Source organism: Meleagris gallopavo, chromosome 1, assembly GCF_905368555.1.
Source record: "Meleagris gallopavo chromosome 1, MGAL_WU_HG_1.1, whole genome shotgun sequence".
In the NCBI taxonomy this organism is placed as follows: domain Eukaryota; kingdom Metazoa; phylum Chordata; class Aves; order Galliformes; family Phasianidae; genus Meleagris; species Meleagris gallopavo.
The window spans coordinates 90,892,211-90,915,485 of record NC_139404.1 but is presented as its reverse complement, the minus strand read 5'-3'; the positions used below and the strand labels follow the sequence as shown (position 1 = coordinate 90,915,485).

Below are 23,275 nucleotides of genomic sequence, written 5' to 3'. Positions count from 1 at the left end.
AGCAGAGGTCAACCGTTCAGTTGTAGCTGCTACCTATGGATAGGGCTGAGGATAATTTAATAATGGCCTGTACCTGAGGGCAGGTGGTGGCCTGTTGCCATTTCCCTCAGAGCAGAAAGTCAGACTAATGGCCCCTTTTCTTTACTGGGGTTTTTGTCTTATTAAAAAGAATTGTATCCAGGCAGGGGGTTAAGGTCCCATAGGAAAAGAGTAGGCAGTTTATTCTGCGTGAGTGCTTTCCTCTGCTATGGCTAATTAGTGTTGAATGAAATATGAGCAGCTCATTGCACAGAGCATATTCCACCCACCCAAAGAAAATTTTTTGGCACAGCTTGCTTCCAAGAAGGTGTTGTGTTTTATAACTTCTGAAACGAACGTTTTATTTTTCAAACACCTCAGTGTAGTTCATCTATCCATGGAAGGAATGCCTGTATTTCAGGGTTTTCATCACTCAGCTTTGATTTCCCTCTATGTGAAGTGAAGAACTATGGATAGGTCGCTCCCCCTTCTGTGTTTAAACAGCGTACATTGGTGGCACTGGTGTGATTAACCTCTGCCCCTCAGAAGACAGAAGGCCTTTCCACGTCACATTTTTGCCACTGCAGTTATACGAGAATGTTTTATATTTTTTGTGTGTGCTTGTGTGCATGACACTTAGGTGTGTCATTACTCAGCTCTTCTCTCTGCCTCTTTCAGTGGGTATTTGATGAGGTGTCGGAAGAACACCGGTTTTCTTGTGTGTATGACCACTGATGCAGGGATGTTGCTCCTTGGGAAAGTAGGCAGAGCTAAGATATAGCAGACCTGTATTCTTTTTCTTCTCCATGTAAGGAAGGAAGGAGTACTCGATGCCCTTATGTAGCACCTTAGCAAGGGGAAGCACAAACTTCCATCTACATTCAACTCAAGATTAGCAGCCATTTTTCACTCTGTTTCTTGCTGAAGTTAGTTCCTCATTCCTGTGCTTCCCAGTACGTACAAGACATCTTTTATTTCTGAGGAAACTAAACGGATTGTACAATATAACTTTTAATACAATTAAAGGAGAAACCCCAGCACATGTTATATACAAAATACCTGCGATAAACAGCAGCTCACCTGGTAGAAAGACCCAGATATTAAGCTGAAAAGGTCTCATGGAAACCATTTGTGTGCAATTCACCAAATACAGCATAAAGCAATTGAAAACATGATTCATAATATAAGTGCTTAAGAAAGAAAATAAACCAAGCAGCCTGCCTGTTGAGTATAAAAGCAAACCAATGCTAGGCATATTTGTCAGTGGAGGTTTTGGTTTCCTTTTTAAGGAGATACTTAAAGTGTTGTGGGAGTCTGGTGTGACACAGAAAGGTTTGGCACTGTGCAAAAGACAAACCCTTCTGCAGAGTGCTGTGCAATCAGTCATCAGTTGGGAGCAGAAGTAGAGCATGGGGTATTCAGAGGGAAGCCTCTGTTCAGGTGCAGCTGCCAGAGCTGCAGTGTGGTTGGCAAAGTGAAAACATAGAAAATGATTCCGGTGAAAAAGGGGGGTGTTCAGCCTGCAAGAAGCTGCTAGTTCCAGAATAAGCACATGCAGACTGAAGGGAAAGGAAACATGAATGCTATGAGACCGCATTTCACTGGCAGCCCTTCCTGTGACAAGGTCAGGTTGCCTTTTAGTAGTACTGCTTCCTATGCCACCTCTGTCCCACTTGCAACCAGAATGCACATGTGCAGATAACTTTGGCTCCTTGTCACCCACTGAGGGCTCGGTGGCAAGTTTTGTCTCCTTTTCTCTGTTTTTTACCCCTCAGTAGGAATGTTCTAAAGTTCCCATTTTGTCTCATAAAAAGGGATAGTGGTAAAAATGCTGATGGGGCAGCAGGTTTCTGCAGAAGTAGAAAGAGAGCAGTGTCTTATTTTTCACTAGTGACTTGCTCTAATCCCTTAGACTCTCATTGCTCGATGCTCTGTAAACTGCTTTTAGCGCTTCTGTTCCCTCCAGCATTTTTTCTTCCAATACACACCTACTAGAAAACATTTCTGTGTTGTGTCCTAGCAAGATAAACAGCTCAAGCAACAAAATACCCCACAAAAATGGCAGTGTGATACTTTCAGACTTTGGCCTACCCTGCTGACTATATACGTGCATGAAGCAAGAAGGTAACGGTTACAGCTTGCAGTAGGACAGAACAAAAAGGAAAAACAAAACAAGCCCACTATATTCAGGGCAGGGTTAAGTCGGTATGCATAGCTGCTTAGGAAACTTGCTGGTGCTTGGGATTTTTTTCCACTCTTTTCCCCTCAAAACGAGAAACCGCATTTTCCTACACAGTAGGCAAAAATATCACCTAAGTTAGATGAGTCTTATCCAGTGCTAGCATCCTGGCTGAGAAGAGAGAATGCTGACAGAAGGCAGCAGCATTCAAAGCAAAGTAAATCCCTGTGTCACCATGAGAACTCCCCCCAAAAATGGAGAACTTACTCTAACAAGTATTCCTAGGCAAACGTATACAAGCAAAAGCAGATTTAGGAAGCAAGGCCCTGACTTAAATTTCATTACTGTTGGTTACAGAAGTTTAAATGGGGCTTTATGACAAGTGTGAGTAGGAAGAAACACATATAAAGCTTGTGTATGTGCGTGCACATGCATGCACACACACCCACGTGATCACAAGCACCACAATTAGCGGGGTGGTCTGTGTGAGGTATGCCCCTGTGTCTGAGCGGTGCAATGGAGGAGCTGGGTTGGCAAGGCCATCCTTTCAAGAGAGAAAAGGTTATGAGAACTTCTGCCACTGCTGTACGTAAGCAGTATTTGCTGTTGGGTACGCTGTCAGTATGTGTCATTCCCTACAAAGTCTCAGTGAAAACAAGCAGGAGGTGTGTATTATTCCCACCTCGAGGCACTTTTTCCCAAAGTGTGTGCATTATTGCCTCTTTAGAGGAGAAGAGATATCACATCACCTATCTGTAACCATCAAGCCTAAGTCCAAACTTGGCCCACACTGAACAGCACTGGCAGATACCGGCGTGAGGCTGAATGTAAAAGTAGTTTCAGCTGCTTTGAATTGCACCATGGAGGCATGGCCTCCACGTATGTTGGGGTCTGGGGGCAGTTGTGCGTTGCTAGAGGGGTGGGTGGACATGGGCTACCTGCCAGGGCTCTGCAGGGCCCCTGATTCCCGTAGAGGCAGCATCAGAGTATCCCGAGCACTCGAGCTGGCATGCTGGAGGAGCACAACGCTGAAGATGTTCTTCTAACTTGCTGTAGGAACACAGAGGGTCCTCCCAGTTGGAATTCCAGCGAACCCTTTGTAACAAGACCACCTCTTAGCTTCTGTGGCATAGGTGGGTATTCGTATTCATTCACACAAGATCATGTTGTCAGTCTTCTTGAGAAGATTTTTCTACTGCTCTCATCCCCTTTCAGAGAGCCTAAGGGTCAACGCCAATAAGCATTGCTGTAGAGAACAATGGGGACTGCAGTGCAGAATACACAGGATAGGAAACCTGAGGGAGACAGAAGAAGAGACTTTACTGATTTTTTTTCCTCTTCTGAAATCTAAATCTAAGTCAGAATGTGGCAGATCCGAGACAAACACGGATCACCTGCTATAGTCCACAAGAGGGCTCCTATTATGGTAAAAATGGCTGTGCAGAGGCAGTTCAAGGCACACGCTGCAGTGAGCTACTGGCTCAGCACTTGCTTAGTGTGAAAACCTTTGGACCTTACAGAGGTGCCATCTCCCTGTGAAGAGAGGATTACTAATGAATGTAAATGTACTGCCTTATTTAAGCAGCAATAGGACACGGCTCAGTGCATCATAAAGTAACAAGATCACAGACTGCCACTAAGCAAGCAGTACATTGTCCTAATGTACAGCTTCCAGCCCTATGCACAGACAGCAGCTGTTCCAGGCAATGGAGTTTGGAAATACCAGCTGCTTACAAAAAAAAAAAAAAAAAAAAAAAAAGCCTGGAAAACTTTAATAAAAAAAGAGGAATGGATTTATCCAGTAGGTGAACTCCCATCAGTGAACAGTACTCACAAAAGCCCCCGGAATTCATGCTAACCAAGGTTTTAGTATCTGTTCCAGATAGGGCCTTCCCCAGAGGAAAATATGAGTGGGTGGTCAAGTATGGAAATGAGAAAAGTGGCCTGAATGATAGTTTCCCCTTCTTTCCGCCTCAAAAATTTTAAGCCTTCAGATTACTGCAACACAGCTTGAAAAAATGTCATGACTTTTAGGACTATGTAACCTATTCTGTGCTATCACGCTAGCAATTCAGCATGCTCTGGTAAGACCAGGAAAATACAGACACCTGGATGGATAATGAGACAAGAAATAACTGTTAGCTGTTAATCTTTCCTGACTTGGAAAACGTCTTTGGAGGACACAGCTCCGAACGTTTCAGCTTTCAAGCTAAGCCGCATATGATGCTTCAAAGTCATAAACCTTTGGCAAGCCAGACTCTTTCCCAGCCATTCCTACACCATCCTTTACAACACCTCATATCAAAAGTAACTCCTTCTAAAATGCAGGTGTTTCCTGCACAGGACTTAAAGAAGAAATTTTTCTTTCTACCCATTCCTCCAGGTGCTGAAGGGAATGGAGACAGGTCAGAAGCAGGCTGGTATTGGTAATCTTGTTGGGAAAGCCAGAGTTGTTACCATTTGGTTCACTTATTTACCACTGACTGGGTCAATTCTTCATTTATCTGATTGCAACTGTTCCCATGTTTATGCATCAGATGAGGCACGTGGCTTGCAGGCCATCAGTCAGAAGCAGCCTCTAGGGGATGAGGCCACATGTGACACTAGCTGGTGATGAGCTTCTTGCAAATGAGTCCAGTAGGACAGAAACTAAATGAATGCCAAGTTCTTAGCTGGAAGGCCTGTAAAATGTGGGGCTCTCCCAGTGGCAGGGGATGTCACTGCAGATCCCAGAAGATGCATGACCTTGCTGGATGTCCAGACCACCCTTCAGATATTAGCCTGTGTCGTTATACAGTTTCAGAGGAGACGCTAACAATCAAATCTGTTAAATGTTCGTTTCCTTTCTTCTCCCCCACTTCACTCCCACCTGGTCACTAGAAACGACTTAATTACAAAAGTAAATGCCATAAAAACTTGTGTACAATCTGCGCAGGGTCCATTCAAGGGAGAAAAGGCCATAGAAGCCTAGGAAATTAGGTCCTGTAACATATTTCACTGGATTAATTTCTAGAAATTTGAAATAACCTTAAGAAAGCAATGCCCCACAAGCAATACAAAGCTCATCCCATGCCTGGGAGATGTCACAGGCCTGAATTGGAGTAATGCTATTATGTGATGGAAAGTGCAGCAATGATAGTGGAATAGCAAAATCCTAGACTGCAGCCTGCAGCAAGTAGTGAGAATATGCTCTGTGCAGGAGCAGTGGGTACATAAGCAAAGGAAAAAAAAAAAAAAACAACTGATTCCCCTTGGAAGGCCTCAGGGATCTCCAGATGAGATACCCTCACCTCTTAAACCTTTAAATGAGGTTCTGGGAAAGAATGCATCCTGGCTCCACCCCTTCCAGTCATTCAGGTGCACTGTTTGCACCTGAGCTCTCCTGGGTTGGCCCTGCCTTCCCACCAGGTGCTCAGTCACTGCTTCAGGCTCAGCATTTCCTCTACAGTTGGCAGTAGGGCCCTACTGCTTCTGTGCTAAGGGATGGTGCATACTCCTATCAGAAGCCATACGTTGTTTTGAGAGCTAGCATTGCACTAGAATCTGAGCTGAGAGGCTATTTTGCCAAGAGAGGTGTGGTGCAATAAAGTACCTGCAAAAGTGATCTGGTCATAGGGATGACATTTCACATGTCACTTTACAGCTGTGGGGTGAGTTCATAATTTCTTTCACATCTTCTGCTGAAGCTTGATTCTTAGAACAGTGGGAACAAGCTGAAAAAGAAGATCCCTCATTAGTACTTGGAACTCCACAATATCTGAAAGTGCTTGATCTGAATGCCTTCTTCAACAAAGTAAATCATAACTGAGAGTAAGAAGAGTAGAAAGAAGAAAATCTCAGACAGTAAAGAAAATAGTTATTTCTATTTTTCCTTGGTGGGACTCATCCCTGTAGTATATCTGAACATAACTAGCCCATAGCCATAGTCTGACCTGGTCCATCTTACACAGATGTTATCTGTGTAGTGTCATATGGATAAAACTGTACTCATTAGCAGGGAGTTAGAACTCCTGACACAAAGACAAGCGACCAACCACACGCTGAGATAAAGTCAGCAGGGAAATAATGGGAAAAGTTACATGTCACTACATGCAGCTTACCAACTGAGTGAGAGAACAGCAGTGTTAGCATAAGGAACCAACAAACCAACCCTCTGAGGTCTCTGAGAAACATTTGTGCCTCAGCATCTCAGATTGGCTTTTGTTTTTATAATTCAAGCTGGATCCCTGTCCTACTTCGGTAAATTGTAATTGCACAGACAATTAAGCACTGTGTTTTTGGTTAAATTAATTGGAAGGATGAAAAAAATGCCCAGAGAATTTTTATTCTTAAATTACTACGAAGACAAGCTGTGAGCTCCTCAAATTAGGAGATGTGAACCTCAACAAAGCACCTACATGTTTTGGTCACCACAACAATCACACATCTGAGAACCCTTATTTCCGTTTTGCTCTATCTTCTCTATTCCCTCCCACACTTCAGCTACTTGAAGCATGGCTTTTTGAGCTCAGAAATGACTGAGCTCTTGGTCCAGCTTTCCCTACGTGAGAGCAACAGAAATACTTTCAGATGTATTCTGAGCTCCCACAGTATCTCTTGAGTGGTGATCTGCAGTAACACCAGCAGGAAGCACGTGAAACACAGACGTTTCCCTTCCCAGGCAGGTGGTAACGCACAGCAGCACCAAAGTGTACAAACTGGGAAGTTGGTTTGAAATGCCAGCTTCGGTTCCTTACAGCTTACAGAGTGACTGCAAAGTGACTGCACAAAGCAGCACCACCTGACTCAGCAGATCCGCTCCATGTGCATATTAGGAAAATGGGACTAAAAGGGAAACAGCCCATGGCTGTTGCAGGTGATCCCATTCTACCACACTGGTATGCTTTTGACATCTTAAGAGCAATCTGGTATCAATAGAAATGGTATCTGAGTATGCTAGGGACCTTTTAATTTCCAAGCCTGTATTTGTTTAGAGAAAGATCTTTGAGTTACACTTGTCTTTTTCCCATAATTAGAAGCTCATTACCCATGCAGCTAACAGCACAGGCTGCTTGGTCGTGACATTCGTACTTTCAAACAGGTTACTGCTCTCCCATCAACACAGCTCCAAGGCACAACAGGGAATAGCCAGCACTGGTGTCACAGAGGCACATGAGTGGAAAATGAGGAAATGCACAGGTGCTGCTAAGAGTCTCTGCCTTCCCCAGGAGCTTCCTTTCTTGGTGATAAAGCACAGAGGGGTAATCAGCCCAGCCTAATGCAATGGTCACGTAGTTTTTTGAAAGGCTGTGGTTGGTTAGGAGGGGAAGAAGCACAGTAATGCTGCCTCCTTATTCTGACTTGCAAGTGACCTTGCTCAGAACTGGAATAGAAGTATCAGGAGATGAGGATGGTGAACTCACAAGTGTTCTTGAGTGAGCCACGTCCCTGCTGCCTAACGAATGAACCTGTTTCCAACAGGGGATACCACCATGACCATGATGAGCTAATATGCTCAGCCTGGTGGCTTTTGGTCTAAGTGTGCTGAACACTCTCCATTTGTCTTCAGCCTTCACTTCTCACCTGACAGACCTTGATTGGGTGATATTTATAACATGTTGCAAGGCCTGTTCTCTTTCTGTAGTACTGCTTTCCCAAGCTACCAACAAGGTGCAGAAAGGACATATATTGCTGTTGACTTTCAGTACGGGCTGGATGCCTACCAGCCTTTGTAAATCCGTTAGATTTAGATGCCCACATCTTCAGTTGCTTTCTCATTGGCCAGCTTAGACATGACTAGGAGCAGCAGCTACCTGATGAGATCTAGTGAGTTGCCACCTAACCTGAGGTCCTCTTTGCAATCACAAAACTTGCTGACATGTCTGGATTACTGAAGACTTCATAGCGTTGGACACGGCACCTCACCTTTGCTCTTTTAGGACCAAAGAACACAAATATAAGTATCCTGATGACTGTTTTTTTTTTTTTTTCTAAAAAATTGCAGTGCTCAAGTCTGTTCTGTAGCCCTAGCACTATACATTCTTGTAATATTAGCTCTGCGACTTTTCTGAGAGATTGTTCAAGTAGGGTGTATAGACAGATTCATTTTGAAACTGTTAGTGCTCAGCTGTGTTGATGATGCTCACAAAGATTCCTGACATCTTCAAGCATCCTAATGCATAAAAATGGACCTCTCAACCTTTCTGAATACAACTTCATTCTTTGGAAATCATCTGACCTTCTTTCAAAACTCCCAAGACAGTCAGAGTCTCAACCTGGAACCCTAGTGCTGTGTGCACACAAAATACAGGAAAGTCCTGAGCCAGGCTTAGATTTTGTGACAGTAGATGCTGCATGAAAAATAAAAAAAGGAAATGAGAAGGTACAAAAATACTTAGTATATTAGTATAGTTTCTATAAAGGTATATTTTACATAGTTAATCCAGTAAGGAACTGTTTCTGAAAAAAGGAGCTTTACTTACCATGCCTTGGGAGGTATTTTGCTGCTAGGCTGACAGCCAAAAGGAAGGTGATAATGATGATACTTGAAGCAGTAATGACATTATAGGATGGAAGTGCAGTAGAAACAATGCAGTCATTTGCTTTTGCTGAGACAGAAGAAATAAAGCGTAAGTATAGAGCCCAGCAACATTTTGTCGTTTTCATGCAATAGCAGGTATGTCAATTATGGTGGTTCAGGCAAAATTCTAACTGGGATATTCAGTCTGAAAAATACACCTGTTCAGTAAGCAAACAGATAATGCTGGCACTTAATCAATAGAAGCCCTTTATTTCCCCTCCATCTGTTGTATACTGAAAATTTTGTCACATCCACAGAATCCAAAATGCTGGACAGACTTCTAAGTATTTCTTAAAGCAACTGGTTAGTCTTGGTGGAAAAGACTTATCCAGAAAATTTCTATTCTCAAATATATTCCACAGTTTTTCTTACTGTTTTATCCAGATTTATGCTTATTTTTTCCCCTCTCTGGATTCACGGGTGATGGAAAACAACATGTTTTTTCATTTCATCTTTTCAAGATGTCTTTTTTTTTTTCCTCCAAAAAAAATGGTCAGGTGCTGGAATGGGCTGCTCAGGGAAATAGTGTAGTCACTGTCCCTGTAGGTGGTCAAGAAACATTTAGATGTTGTACTGAGGGACATAGTTTAGTGGGAAATAGTGGTGGTAGGTGGACAGTTTGGACTGGATGATCTGGAGGCCTTTTCCAACCTTGGTAACTCTATGATTCTATGTATTTAATAGACTGGAGGTGTCATTCTCAACACAGAAGGAAAAGGATCTTAGCAGACAGTTCAGCATCAGTGGGTCTGTATCTTTTGGCTTTTCACCACTGCAGATAACAATTCAACCATTTGGAAATATGAGTAGATAAGAGACCATGTATATGGTTCAGGACAATCCTAATTTAAGAGAAAGGACACACTGGGTATCTGTTCATATGTCTTCAGATTTTCATCGTCTACATTTAGCACAATGAAGCACCATCCACCTTCTTCTAAGATGCTACTTTGACCTGCTGTACTATCTGGCCTCCTATGTCCCCCAATGCAGAGTTAGTCTCCTGTGTTTACCAGAAGCTCTGTTCTGTTCAGAAGTACACATGCACAAAAGACTTGTTTGGAGGACTATTATCACTGTGCCAAAGTGGGAGTGGTTGCACTTCTTAAAAGTCAAAAGGCAAGGGCTTTGTGATTATGTCCTCATTGTTGATTGCACCTTTCTCTGAGAAGGTGTGACAACATGTTACTATTACTTCTATTTTGTCACTCTCATTTTCTCTGTATGATATTCATAACCTTCTTTTTCTATCATCATCTCTAGGGAGATTACACACTGTGCCCATTGATAACCAATATTCATGAAGCACTGACTTCCAGCATTTGTCCTGAAGCTGAATGACACTTCTCCTCATAACCCCCTTTGATTTTAGAAAGACTGATAAATAAAGTACCTTGATGAATAAGGTACAATTCCTGGGAAACACAGCACTTTTCTAACTTCCCTTCAAGATGTCTGCATCTCTACAGTGAAAACTTCAGACCTAGAGACATATTTTAAAATACTTTTTCTTTGGCAATAATAGAGCCAAAAGGATTTTTTTTTTTTTTTAATAATTTTTTTGCAAATCCCTTTCTGCTGCAAAACACGTAGACTATAGTGTGCTTCCTTGCCTCATGCTGTTCCCACTTGTCCCTCAAGCTTTTCAAGGGACAGACTTAGCTATTACATTATCACTTCTAGGCCAAACACAGTGATGGAATTTTATCTGAGTTAACTCTATATTAAATGTGTATGAAAGCAGTATTTTGTCTAGTCCTCCAGCTAACTACTTCTATCACTGAAGCAGGAACAAACATGCTTATGAAGTAAGGAAATTCTTTGTAATCGCCACCTTTGAGGCACATACATTTCTCAAGTCCCTCCATTCAAACATAAGGTCTGCGTCACACTACTAGCAGTGAGACCATGCTGGTACAGAAGAACACTGAGTGGTGGCAGCCCCAAGCTGTGAGAGCCACTGGTGCTGACACCACCTGATCACAGCAGGATCCAAGTGCCCTGTCAACCCAGCTGTGATTCACCACAGAACAATGGGAAGCCTGAGCCATCTGATCATTCATCAGTCAGTGATGTAACTCATCTCTCCACCTTTCCACTCTCCCCCCTTCAACTTAAGAGCCAACTGAACTATCTTGGTGGGCTGCTCGTGGAATCACTGGGTCATCCTCATATGAGGAAATATACAGTGATCTAACACTTCCTCAAAGAGGCAACTCAGCAGGTTCAAAGTAGTTCTGTAATACAAACTACAAGGGCTGTTCCAAAAGTAATACCTCCTACTTTTGGATGTTGGCCCACAACATCATGGCAGTAGAGGCTGAAACTTCCCCACCAATATTCCATTACATGTTGTTGCCATGCAACAGATGGCAGCAGAGAAGCAGTCTGAGACAATGGCATCTGACATGGAGGGGCATTTGAAGCAGAGGTGTGTCATGTAATTCCTCCATGTAGAAAAAGTTGCAGCCATTGATTAATGTCAATGCTTGCTGAACATTTATGGAGGCCAAACCATACACAAACACAAAGAGGTGGTGGGTGGTGCACTTCAGCAATTACGCTGGTCATAGCAGCTGTGAAACAGAGGGTCACTCCTGTTGGTGCAGATTTTTATGGGCATGGCATGCAGGTTCTTGTTCATCACTGGCAAGAATGCATAACTAATAGCGATGACTATGCTAAAAAGTAGTGTTTCGTAAAGCAAATTCTCAGCTATTGATTAGTGTTACTGTGCTCTTTGTATCTGTTGTAGCTTCCACAGAAAGAAATAGAGGAGGTATTATTTTTGGAGCAACCTACATAGTATGAAAACCTACCTAGAAGCAAGCTGGTGGACCTGAGTAAGCCATCATATTCAACGAAGCAAGTGAAGTTGATATCTTTGGACACGTTGAGCCACAGTGTACCAGTGACGTTGTACGGGCTGAGGCTGGACTCGGACTCCCAGGTGGTATTCAACACCACAGACACGTTGTTGAGGACTCCATAGATTTTGGGTTTGGGGAAACCTCCATGAGAAGAACATCTTACCACCATTTCTGTCGATTCACATGAACTAGCAGTTACTTCTCTTTCTACATTCGGCTTGCTGAAGTCAGCTGAAGAAAGAAAGATTTAGAAAACATTTAGTAATCCATGGTCAAAGCAAATAACCTCCTATGAGATGTCCCTTGACTATCATAAGCTTTTTGACCTTTATGTATTGCATTCTCCCTCCAGCCCTGGCATCTTTTTCTATAGACTATAGTCAATCACTTATTTATTTCTGATAAAACAGAATGGAGGTTTTCTGGAAGGCATGAAATTAGAGTAGTTGTGGTGAGGAAGAGATTCATTGCTACGCATTTTTCATGTAGCTATCTTCTCAGCCCTCAGCAATACTCCCCTCCATGGGGAGAGAGGGTTCTAACAATCCAGTTCCCTATTTTATTTTTGGCTCCCATAAAGACAACTGAATGTGACTCCTTGCAGAGATGTCCATCACTCATTCACTTGGGTCAGCAAGCAGTGGCCAGATCTCAGGAGCTTGGGAATATTTTTGCTGAGGAATTTCATTCAAGGTGGGAAGAATGCTCCTTCACCAACTTGTTTGGAGGATTTCTGGAACTCTCTGCTGCTAAAGGTATTCAAATGTATATATAAATATATATGTGTATCTTACCAATATCTCTGCTTTTGGTTGAAACCAACCACCACAAAAAACAGTGGTGCAAATGGAAAATCATGTCAATGGAACTTTTTGTAGCCTCCAAGAAAAGATTCAGATTCATTTTGAGCAACTTGGATGAGGAACTTGAGTGGTTTCTTTGAGGTAAAAAGCCTCAAATCTTCAGCTAAGCTCTGCCTTGGGTTGTGGAGCTGCTGTGCAGCCCATGTGCAGGCCAGCCCCTTGGAAGTGCTTCTGTGGCACAGAGGAGCCTTACAGCAGGCTTAATGCACACTCTGGCTCCCTTTCAGGCATCATGGTGAAAGTCTTTGCTACACTATGCTGAAAGCTTCAAGGAATATCCCTTCTCCCTAGAGGTTGGCACTAGAAAGCCTCACACGTGGGGAGGCAACCCACCTACCAGTAACAAAGAGGGTCACGGGCTCTCCACACAAAAGATGAGATCCAGGTTTGTCCGGTGAAGACTGGAGACTCTGAACAATACACTGGTAAGGGCCACTGTCCAGGATTTCCACACCAGAGATCCACAGGGTGAGGTTCTCAAAGTCCAACTTTGTCCGGTTGACATAGCGTGGGTTCTCAAGGATCTTTTCTCCCCCTGAGTAGGCCAGCACCACATCGGTAACGTTCATCTGCCAATACACCCGGTAGTTTTGCAGGCTCTCTGAGCTGGGAATTTTGTAACAACAAGGCAGGCCGACTTTTTCCCCTACTTTGCTTTTGGCCACTTTCTTCTCCTGTGCACAGCCTGTTGAGGAGCAAACAAAAGGCACTGAGACAGTGGTATGGCCTTAAGTCAAGGTCTGCTGCGTAGAGCTCACCTATTTCAGCTCAGTCTGCACCCATTAACATACCTCAGCCCTCCATCTGTTGAGCATTCTACATCTTCCGCTCTACACTGAGGGGAGGACTGTCTTGCAAATGCTTTTCATGTGATGCTCCAGTCCTTCTTAAAACTTAGGGCACACAACTGTTTCAATGTTAATTACTGAAGATAAAAGCAGGAGATTTCCCTTCCTGGACAGAAGTTGTGGTGGCACCTTGAAAATGACACTCCAGAGTAAAGAGCTGCCATGACACCCATAAGAAGGAAAAAAAAAAAAAAGAAAAAAGAAAAAAAGAAAAACCCACAACTGAAAACACCACACTGCCCATCTGCTATCTCCTCTGCTCAGTGTTTAGCAAGTCCGTATCCTAACTCTCTTGCATTCCCTGCTTCCAGACAGGGGCACAGTAGATAAATAGATTGTAGGTTTTGATTTGCATTTTTATTTTTTATTGTAAAACAAAACAGAGAAAACCAACCATTTTAAGATCCCAGAAACAGCCCTGCAGTAATAAATAGCAGAAAGAGCCATATTTTCATCACTGTACTAGCACAGCATTCACAAATGACCAATTTTGCACAGCTTTGCTAAAACAAAACTTGTATTTATGAAGGCCTGTGGGCCCCCCCTTTCAGCCTCCTTTTGAATTACATGCAAACCAGGACAGACATTCCTAAACTGCCCATGCCTGTGTGTCATATCTCAGCACACAGGCGTGTGCTTATGATAACAATCTGAGACCCTTGCAAGGGGGAAGTTACGACAACTTTGACCTGCTTAGCTGTAATCCTCCATTTTGCATTACTGCTTTCCCACTTCCCTTTCTCTTTCCAGTGGGTGGGTACTCACCAGTGCCAGGACCATAAGTACAAGGGTGCAGCTCAGCCAGGAGCTTCTGCCAACACAGCACTGATATGCTTCCCTGCGCTGCAGCAAGGCCAGGGCAGACGTATCTGCTTTTTCCTGGCTCTGTGCAACTTCTGGGATGATGCTCACCCTCTACACACCCCAGTACAGAAGATCGGGTTGTTTCATATTTGTCCTGCTTGCCTTAGCCTCATGCTGTTAGCACGTACCTCCAGGAGTCAGAGATAACTCCCAGATCCCAGGGATACCGACAAGCAACCAGCAGCTACGTGGCATGCTGACTTATGCCTGGTGGGCCTGAGGAGGTGCTCTGAAAGCCTCCAGGTGTTGGGGAGAGACAGGCAGTGCCCCAGCACATCCTAATTTTGGGTAGTGTAACACTACAGCGGAATGGAAAGCACAACATTAACACTGGGGTGGCTGCAGCAAGCAAGGAGAAGCCCAAATGCAGCAGCAAGGGACATAAAAACAAAGGAAAAAGGGTTGCTCACCCACAGAAAGCCCCAAGTAGACAGGGATCCTCAAGTGAGATACCCTTACCTCCACTGCCAACTCTTAAATAAGGTCTGAGAAGGGGTGGATCCTGGCTCCATGCCCTCCAGTCAGGCAGCTGCATTGCTTGCACCTGAGCTCCCCTGGGTAGGCCCTGCCTTCCCACCAGGGGCTCAGTCACTGTTTCAAGCCATGACTTAGCAATTCTGCTACAGTTAGCACTGTGGGTTGCATGCTGATGTTTAGCAGTCCCAAGACCAGAACCTGAAATGAGCTTTCACCCTGTCCTGCCTGCATGCTTTTCATCAGACCTGTCGGAAATGGAATAGCATGTTTTAATATCCACTACAAAAAGTTGAACATGAAGCTAAATAAATAAATTCTCATTGAGCTGCTTCCCTCCCCCACTCAGCCACCTCATCGATCTTCCAAAGGGAAGGGTCTGACAGATACAGACACAATTTTCCCCACTACCTGTACTTCCTCTTATGAAGAGCGCAGACCAAAGCCACCAGGCAGAGGCAGACCAGGAGCCCACTCATCCCACTGACGTGTTTCAGCCCACTGATCTGTGTCTGCTCACTGACCTATGTCGGCCCACTCAGCCCACTGGTCTATGGCAGCCAGTCACTGGCAGAAAATGGTAGAAAAAGCCATTCTTGCTCAGGCCAAGGTGTGACACACCCAACTAAGCTTTGGCAGTCACAAGTTGACAGACTTCTTGACATCAGCAGCTTAGTCACTACTGATGTAGCTATCTTTTGTGAGCAGTCCCTGCCCTTTGGGAATGCACACATGTCTTTGGCTTCCTTAGCATCCCATGGTGGTGAGTTGCATGGTTTGATTTCATACTGTGTGAAAAAGCACTTGTTTCCATTTGCCTTTCAGGTGACCCATTCTGGGCTGTGATTCTTAAAGTTCCTCCCACTGTGTGTCTGCATGCATTGCGTGTGGGTCTGCTTGTCTTTTTCCTCGACCACATCTTCGCTTTTTCGCACAGTTCAGCTCTTGTGCTGGCAAGACCTCCAAGAGCAGCCAGCAAATCTTTGGGATCGTGGATCCTGAAAATGACAATGCAGTTGAGTATGTATTTATTTTCTATTTCCTTTTGCAGCAACAGGGGAAGAGTAGGCGTACAGAAAATGTCAGTGTGACGGCACATCATGGGTTGCATGAGGTTCTCTGTGCCTTGCCCCTAAGAGTCTCCTTTGCTGCCAAAAGGAGAACAAAAACCTCTGTGACAGTACATATACAAGGGCTGGAAACTCCTGCTGATGTCACATCTACCCTTACAAGGCGCTGCAGCCTTGAAACTGCAACCTGAGTGCTGAGGGCCTGCAGGAATCAAAGTCCATGAAGAGCCATTCAGCCCCACAAAAGTCCCCTTTCACTTTAAAGGTGAACTGCAAAGCAAAAATGAAAACTCAGTTCTGTCCCATTTCTGTGTTGAATACCCTCCGTAGCCAGGCTGTGAGGGAGGCATCCGCCATGGAAATAATTTTTAATTACTTTTCTAGAAAAAGAAATGAGCCGCCCTCCTGCCCTTGGTGAAGCCCACCCACTCCCTCACTGTGTGCTTGTGTTGCTCCCTTGCTGGCAGCCTGCAGTGTGTGGCTGATGCTGACCCTTTTCCCCAGGCAGAGAAGATGCTCCATTCAAACTGCTGCTGTGCCGCAACTGCCCCCAAAGTAAGGCTAATTGGAACAGAAAGGTGAGCTTAGAGGAAAGGCATTGGTTTTGTACGCTCTGAGAATCAGAAAGCATTGGTCATTGGTCATTGGGTCTTTAACCAACATCTTTAGTCTTTCACAAAATCTTCAACAAACCCACATAGAGGGAAAGACCCTGCCTGGTGGGCCCAGAAACCTTTGCCCCTCTGGAGGCAGCACATCAGACAGTGCATCTGCGCACTTATTCAGCTGTCACTTCTGCAGAAAGCTCTCAGGCAAACTGTCAGGCATTTATATTAACTTGAACATTCAAAAATTTCGAAAAACTGAATCTCTAAGGGGCTAAACACTCCCCATTTGTCTTTACCCCAGTTGATTTTACTGGTGAGGGATCTGAATCTTTCAAAGATTTCCATAGCAAATGTCCCGTGCAAAGCATGAATAGTGGAAGGAATACTTTAAGCTAAATCAGCCACTTTGCACTGCTCCGGCAAAGCAACGCATCTTGTCTGTGTTCGGTTAGCTCCTGTCACAGTGACCTCCTAACAGGACACGTTCAGTTACTCATCCCAGATGTGGCGGGAGAGCAGAGAATTCCTTTGTATTCTGAAGAAAACCTGCCTACCACTTCATTTGGCTGCAGCTCCATTCAGTCTCATTTCCTCCTACACACTCGCACTTGTCAGTGTGCGACAGCTGTGAGAGGAGAGGATTATTCCTAGTTTACATTGATGTCATGGCGGGCCTGAGACAGGGAGAGGGTTGGAAGAGGTTTCCTAAATGTTTGGCTCTGCTTTCTTTTGCAGTGTAACAGCAGGGTGAGCTGTGCTCCCCACCTCTGTGTGCCTCCGTCTTCACAGCCATACTCCTGCTAATAGAGCAGTAACTGCTCTTAAAGAATAAATCCTTGAAATCAAGTGAAATCTGTGAAAACCAGAGACCTTCCTGCATCTATGGACATCTCATACCCTCCTTCCATGCCATGAAAGCATCCAGATTGGCACAGGAGCTCATGCTGTAACTGAGTCACTGCTCTGTCATAAACCTGGCTTTAATGAGAAAGAAACTCCGCCGATCACAGAAACTTCCATGATCTGTAATTAGTGACTGAGAAGGAGAAGGAGAATCTGAAATGCTTTGTTGAAGGGGCTCAGAGCAGCACGAGGGCCACGACAGCCAACCAGTCCTTTTCCCTTTGTCCCTGCTCTCCCCAGCCCTGTCTGGGAACTCCTTGAGATAAAAATCTGCCGCTCTCTGAGTCACGTAGGCCCTGAGCTGGGACAAGCCCACCGCTTGGGTATGTCCAGTCTCTGCTTTGCTTATAAGATGAGTAAGACCACAACTCCTCTCACTGCAACGTAGTTGGCACACGTCTAACCTCCGCACTAGCCAGGCCATCTGTGAGCGAGGGGCTGCAAAAGCACTTGGGAGATGATGGTGTTGACTGAATAGTTTCTTGACATCTCCCTCTTTGTTGCAGAGTCCTCCACATGGGCGTTTCATGGGGAGGAAAGGGTGGAGGGCACGCTCATGTGTTGTTGGCGTGCACTGGGAGGGACACTGGCGGTGGGGACGGAAGGACATTTCTGACTTGAGGAAAGGAGCAGAGGGAAGTCTGTCTGAGCCTTCCCCTTCTCCATTCCCAGCACTGGGAGTGGGTGACCCAGCCAGAGGAAAAGGCAGGGGAAACACTGATGCCCGCAGAAGATTTGCATGTTTTGGTTCCTTCTGAGATCAAATTCCTGCAACTGGCTGAGCACTCTTATGATTCCCAAGTTCCAGCAGAAACTAGATGTGGCAGTTGTGTAAGACAGGCCTTTGGGGGGATTGTAGCACACGAAGACAAAAATAAACTTGCTAATTTTTTTTCCTGAGACCGTGTCCCTCGCTGACTGTACCACTTTGTATTCCTCTGTATTTATCCCCCAGCTGGAGATGCCCTCAGATCATTCTATAGACCCTTCCCATGCTGCCACTATAAATACTGCAGTCTTCACAGTAAAGCTTTGGAAGCTGAGGTTTCCCCACTGCCGAAGGCCCTGGTTCCTTCAGTGCTCACTAAACCTCACTGCCTCACACGCTCCCCACGTAGCCAGCCCCTCTTGAGAATAACAGGAGGTGAAAGTGCCCAGCAACCACAAAAAGCAAGCAGTATACCTTTCACGTAATCCTGCTCAGAATTAGAAATGATTTTTTATTTTTTCTGAAGTCCACAGCCACAGCACCATTTACCCATGCAGGTGTGCCCTGTCTGTTGGGCACATACAGCTACACCACAGGGTCCCTGCCACAGACAGAGCAGCAGTGTGCAGGTGCCCCTTATACCACACGTAGCATCTGGGGCTCACCGAGGCACGGGCATCTTTAGAGCACAGCGTAGCTGGAGGTGCCACCCAGCACTCAGCACTTTTATTTTTAGCCAGGCAGTCCCCTGGGACTAATGATGTTTTAAAAGCATAAAGTGAAAAAGCAGAAGCAAAGCTCGTGGCATTTCTGTGTTGGGAAAGATTTACATACTCTCAGACGACCTACCGAGACTCCTGAGAGCGGTGCCCCTCCAAGGGGACAGAATGGCCGCAATCAAACATAGAGTTCATATCCACAAAAAGAAAGCAGACTTCTTTTCACCAAGCTTAAGTGAGTCTAATGTGTTTGCCTTGCCGCATCATCATGAAGAACACTATGTTAAAGGCATGAAGGTAGGAAACACAATAAGAAAGGAAGAAGGAGCTCCCTGAGCATGGGAGTTCTACTCCTGCCTGGCCTCCAGCTGCAACTGGATGACAAACTTGCTCCAGTCTCACAGCCTTCTCACACAGAAAAAGGAGACCTTGATCCCCCTTCCCTTCCAGCCCTGTGTGTTTGCGTGGCTTTCTCTTAAGGGCTCCCTAGAGGCTGGGTCAGTGTGCCTTGTTGGCATGAAACAAGTGGAAAAAAAAGAGACTTTCTGGCAGGCGGGAGCTGGATGAGTTCACCCCATGGTCAGAGAAGGTCCAGAGACAGCATCAGCGAGGGGACGGGAGCAGGATTTGTGTCAGGACACCTATGCCATCCTGACCACGCTGCAGCTCAGCTCAAGGCAGCAGTGAGCTGGAGCGGTGTGAGGGCGTGCGGGGCAGCCTCAGGTTGTAAAAATTTCAGCCCCAAACTTTGCATGTTTAAATGCGGGAATGTCTGACATTCACATCACAAAGAGACGAAAATTCTTCGGTGCTCCAAGAAAAGGAAAAAGTTATTGGCCTCAGAGTGATGACCAGAGTTAATTGGGTTCACTCTGATCTAATTGGGAAAAGGACACAATGTGGTTAAAATGTTGGACCTCCAAACTCCATGCATGTGTGTAACTAAAATTTGACTGTGTAAGAATTTTGCTTGTCTGTTCAATATTTTTTTCTACCCCAAAGAACTGTTTCATTCAAAAAATCCAGAAATAGCACAACGGGATCTGTAAAGAAGAACAGCAGCCCTTGGCTGGGTTTCTGTTTCTTCAGGCAGGCTTTACAGCAAGTTTCGTTCTGGATAGACAGGCGGACAGAAACAGGAGTTCCTCAGTTCTGCTGCTGTTGCTTTTAAACCAAAGACTTTTCTGTGTATCTGGAGCCGGAGGAGACAGACACTCATCCAAAAAAAAGAAAGACAAAAAAAGCCGAGGACAGCAAGAGCAACAAGACAGAAACTCCATTTGCATCCACTGGTGAAGTGGGCAAATCACATACGCAAAGAAAAATTTCTGGCATCTCCACCATGCAATTTGCCCTCAGCACAGCCCATGCTGGAGCTAGCACTGCAATTAGGCACAAAGCACCTTGTGCTCATTACCAGCCTGCCAATATTCAAGGGAGGCCATGAAACAGATAATCTTCCTTACCCTCAGAACTCCTTTCTAAAGTCCAGGTCCTCTCTGAGCTTCTTACTTGTGGTAAGATGTGAAGGGGATTTCCAGAGTGAGTTACATGTGAGCAAACATTCCTTTGCCATGCTGAGGAAAGTGAATATTCCCCCCTCCCTTCCCCAGCTCTACAATAACTCTGACAAGCATCAGGAATTTCCCCCAAAACTTCCCAAAGATTTTAGAACCGGGAAGAAGCAAAAACTGGACAGTCTCTGGTAGCTGAAAAGATTCCAGGGAAGCCAAAAAGAAATACTCCATGGACCAGACATGGGGTGGCTGGTCCCTGCCATCAGCACCGTTGCCAGCTTGGCACACTGGGCAGGGACAGGTCTTTCTGGGCTACTTTGAGGGATGTTTTCCCAGTATAACAACCACATACAGAGAAGGAGGACTTAGCCATCCTTCAGGCAGTAGGTAGATGTGAAGGTGCAATGTCAGGCAAAAAACAAGCCCACAGGGATACCAGCAATAGACCATAAATAAATAACTTTGCGCTGTAATCAAGGCTGTAATTGAGGCTGTTCTGCTGCTTTTCCACTGCTCTGAGACAGCAGGGCATTCGTGTGCATCAGCATCTCCAGCAGCAGATGACATTTCAGGAGCACATTACAGTGGTATTTCAGCAGGTCACCTCAGGTGAACCTCAGAGCAGAAAAATTCAGTTTATATAAATATAGATAGATAGGTATACATAGTTATATGTATATCTATCTATATCTTTTTATAGATAGATAGATAGATAGATAGATAGATAGATAGATAGACAGACAGATATTTACATACATATACCATCAGGTGAGATTAGTTCTGAAGTTGCTGGCCCTTGTGCCCTGCTTAGTGCTGCCGGGAAGTCTCTGGCAGGGCCATGGCAGCTCCTAGGGCTGCACTGCTCTGCCATGAGAAGGTCAGAAGCTGGTCTTTGCCATCCCTGTGGGAGGCCTAGGGGAGGCAGCACCTCCAAGTCCTGAAAAAGCTCATGTGTGATAGCGTACCATGGTGTTTTAAGGATCACCAGTGAAGGAATACCCCTTCTGGGAGAGAAGGGTGCGGGGTTTGTATGTATGCATACAAAGGGAGAAAGAAAGCACATTGGCTGTGCTGTCCTTATCAGCCAGCACCAGGAATTCCACAAACTCACTGTGTGGGAAGGATCTAACAACTGCACCCGAAAGCTGACATAATGCTTCCAAAACAGCTTTTTGCCCATTCCCAAATCAAACCCTGCATTTTGTAATCAGTCAGGTTTAGAAGAGTAACTCTTCTCAGCAACGGGGTGACCAAAGTCAATGCAGTTTTGCTTTGTGTCTCCCAGCCCTCTCCCCACACCTACCATCTGATTCCCATCCCCTCAGTGCTGCTGTGCTGGTACAGCCCCTTCCAGATGCTGTTGGCTGGGCACGAGGGGCCCACAGCATCCCTGCTATAGCCCTGCCAGTTCTGCCTTCCTGTCAGCAGTGGTGGAAACTGTGCAGGGAGTTCAAAAGTTACGAGCAGGGGTCTAAGAAACAGTTGAAGAGATGGCCAGCAGGATGAATGAGCATTCTTTTAGTAAAACATGTTGAAAAAGTACACTAACCACTAGTACTGCTAGTTTGCTGATATTACCAAACTCATATTTCTAGCACTGATGATTAGCATCAGGCTGTATATCTAAGTATTACTCGTTTTTGGACTTGGAATCAGCATCTTTTTTAGTAATCCTACAGGACTGATGATTAATGCGCACACATTACTACATGAATAGCATAACACAAACCCAGAAACTCCTAAATTACAGATGGAGAAACAGTTCTGCCCAGGATGAATTATTTGCTGATTGCAGTATGGGCAAAATATGCCCATGCCTGACGTGTGCTTTGCAAGCAGAGAGGCCAGGGAAGGAGTGTGGGGCAGACGTGAGAACAGAGGGCTCACAGGGGGGTCCAGAGGCTGCCTTTTCACCAGCTGGCTCTGCGATTTCATCCCTGCTAAATTCTCTGAGTTTTGTTTTAAGATTCTGAGACTGAAAGTCAAAATGAAACCCAGCGGAGAGTATCAAATATCTTGCAGTTTCACAACACCACCATGAAAACCTCCTTATTTTGCAGCAGTTGATTTTTAATCAAAGCCCTAGTTCAGCCCCGGTTTGCTCCAGAGTTTCATTATCTGCAGTGAAACACCAGGACTGCCGGTAAGCACAGGCTGTGAGCACAAATCCCAACTCAGGAGAGAGCTTTGTGTGCTTACAAGGTTAGCATTTCACGCATCTCAGAAGAATCAACCCAAGCCCCTTGAGGTCTGGGTGATCTGTGGGCTTTCATTAATGTTGTGGCCCATACTGGGGACAGCCGTCACTGTCCTCTGACACAGAGCTGTGCTGCTTGAGGGATCTCACCCTGTCCTGTCTCCCCACCACAGATTCACTTTCAGCTACCCAAAAAACTCCAGAAACTGCTCGACCACAGGAGCCCAGGAGCCAGCAGCTTGCTTCTCCCCCCACACCCAGCACATCATTTCTTCCCCATGGAGCAAGCTTGTGCCACAAGCATCCTTCATCCTCCCACCTCAACAGCAGAAGTTCAGCAGCCAGGAACATCTGTGTCAGCCAAGGAGAGGCTGTAGGAACGCCTCGGCCATCTCTGCCATGACAGAGGAACTCAAGAAACACAAGCTGGCCCTGACCAAGCCAGCACGCCTCCCTCACAGGGCGCACCACGATGCGGATGCTTCACTTACCCAAAGTAATGCAATAGAGCACGATAAGCCCGAGCCCGAGCCATCTCTTCAGGGGCCAGCTGGCCGGCACCGGCAGGCACCCCATCTTCTTGCAGTGCTGGGCCAGCAACCGGAGCACCCGCAACCTTCTGCCACCTGCTTCCTCCTCAAGAACCCACCGGCACAGGCCTCGCCGAGTCTGCTTCCCTCTCTGACCCCTTGGGCTTCACCAAGCGAGCGATGCCACCACCTCTGTGCTGGGAAGGAGGCAGGGGCTCAGCACTCAGCCACTGGTCACCGCCGAACTCTCCCGGCTGCCTCTGCTGAGCCGTGGGACTTTCACTCCTCAGCAGGCGCTGGAGGAAGGCCGGGCAGGGCGCGGGTGCTGATGCTGATAAGCTGACTCA

General features: G+C 45.5%; 2 protein-coding genes across 6 annotated transcripts in view; one reads left to right on the top strand and one right to left on the bottom strand.

Moving 5' to 3' along the window:
• Positions 1-18,156, top strand: part of TIMMDC1 (translocase of inner mitochondrial membrane domain containing 1) — a 24,886-nt gene extending 6,730 nt beyond the window's left edge. Inside the window, exons 8-10 of one of the 5 annotated variants that reach the window (XR_014887523.1) lie at positions 11,512-15,695; positions 16,250-16,323; positions 17,089-18,156. The gene's annotated coding sequence lies outside the window, so the exon portion shown is untranslated. Of the gene's footprint in view, positions 1-11,511 lie in introns of all 5 variants that reach the window. The other 4 variants (XR_014887518.1, XR_014887522.1, XR_014887521.1 and 1 more) reach the window with 4 other exon arrangements.
• LOC100540827 (T-lymphocyte activation antigen CD80) lies at positions 966-23,275 on the bottom strand. Its single transcript, XM_010721569.4, has 6 exons — positions 22,890-23,275; positions 12,827-13,174; positions 11,576-11,857; positions 8,659-8,784; positions 5,790-5,910; positions 966-3,492 (listed from the first exon to the last, which is right to left on the bottom strand). The coding sequence occupies exons 1-5, from the start codon at positions 22,972-22,974 to the stop codon at positions 5,807-5,809; spliced, it is 945 nt and encodes a 314-aa protein (XP_010719871.2). The 5' UTR covers positions 22,975-23,275; the 3' UTR covers positions 966-3,492; positions 5,790-5,806.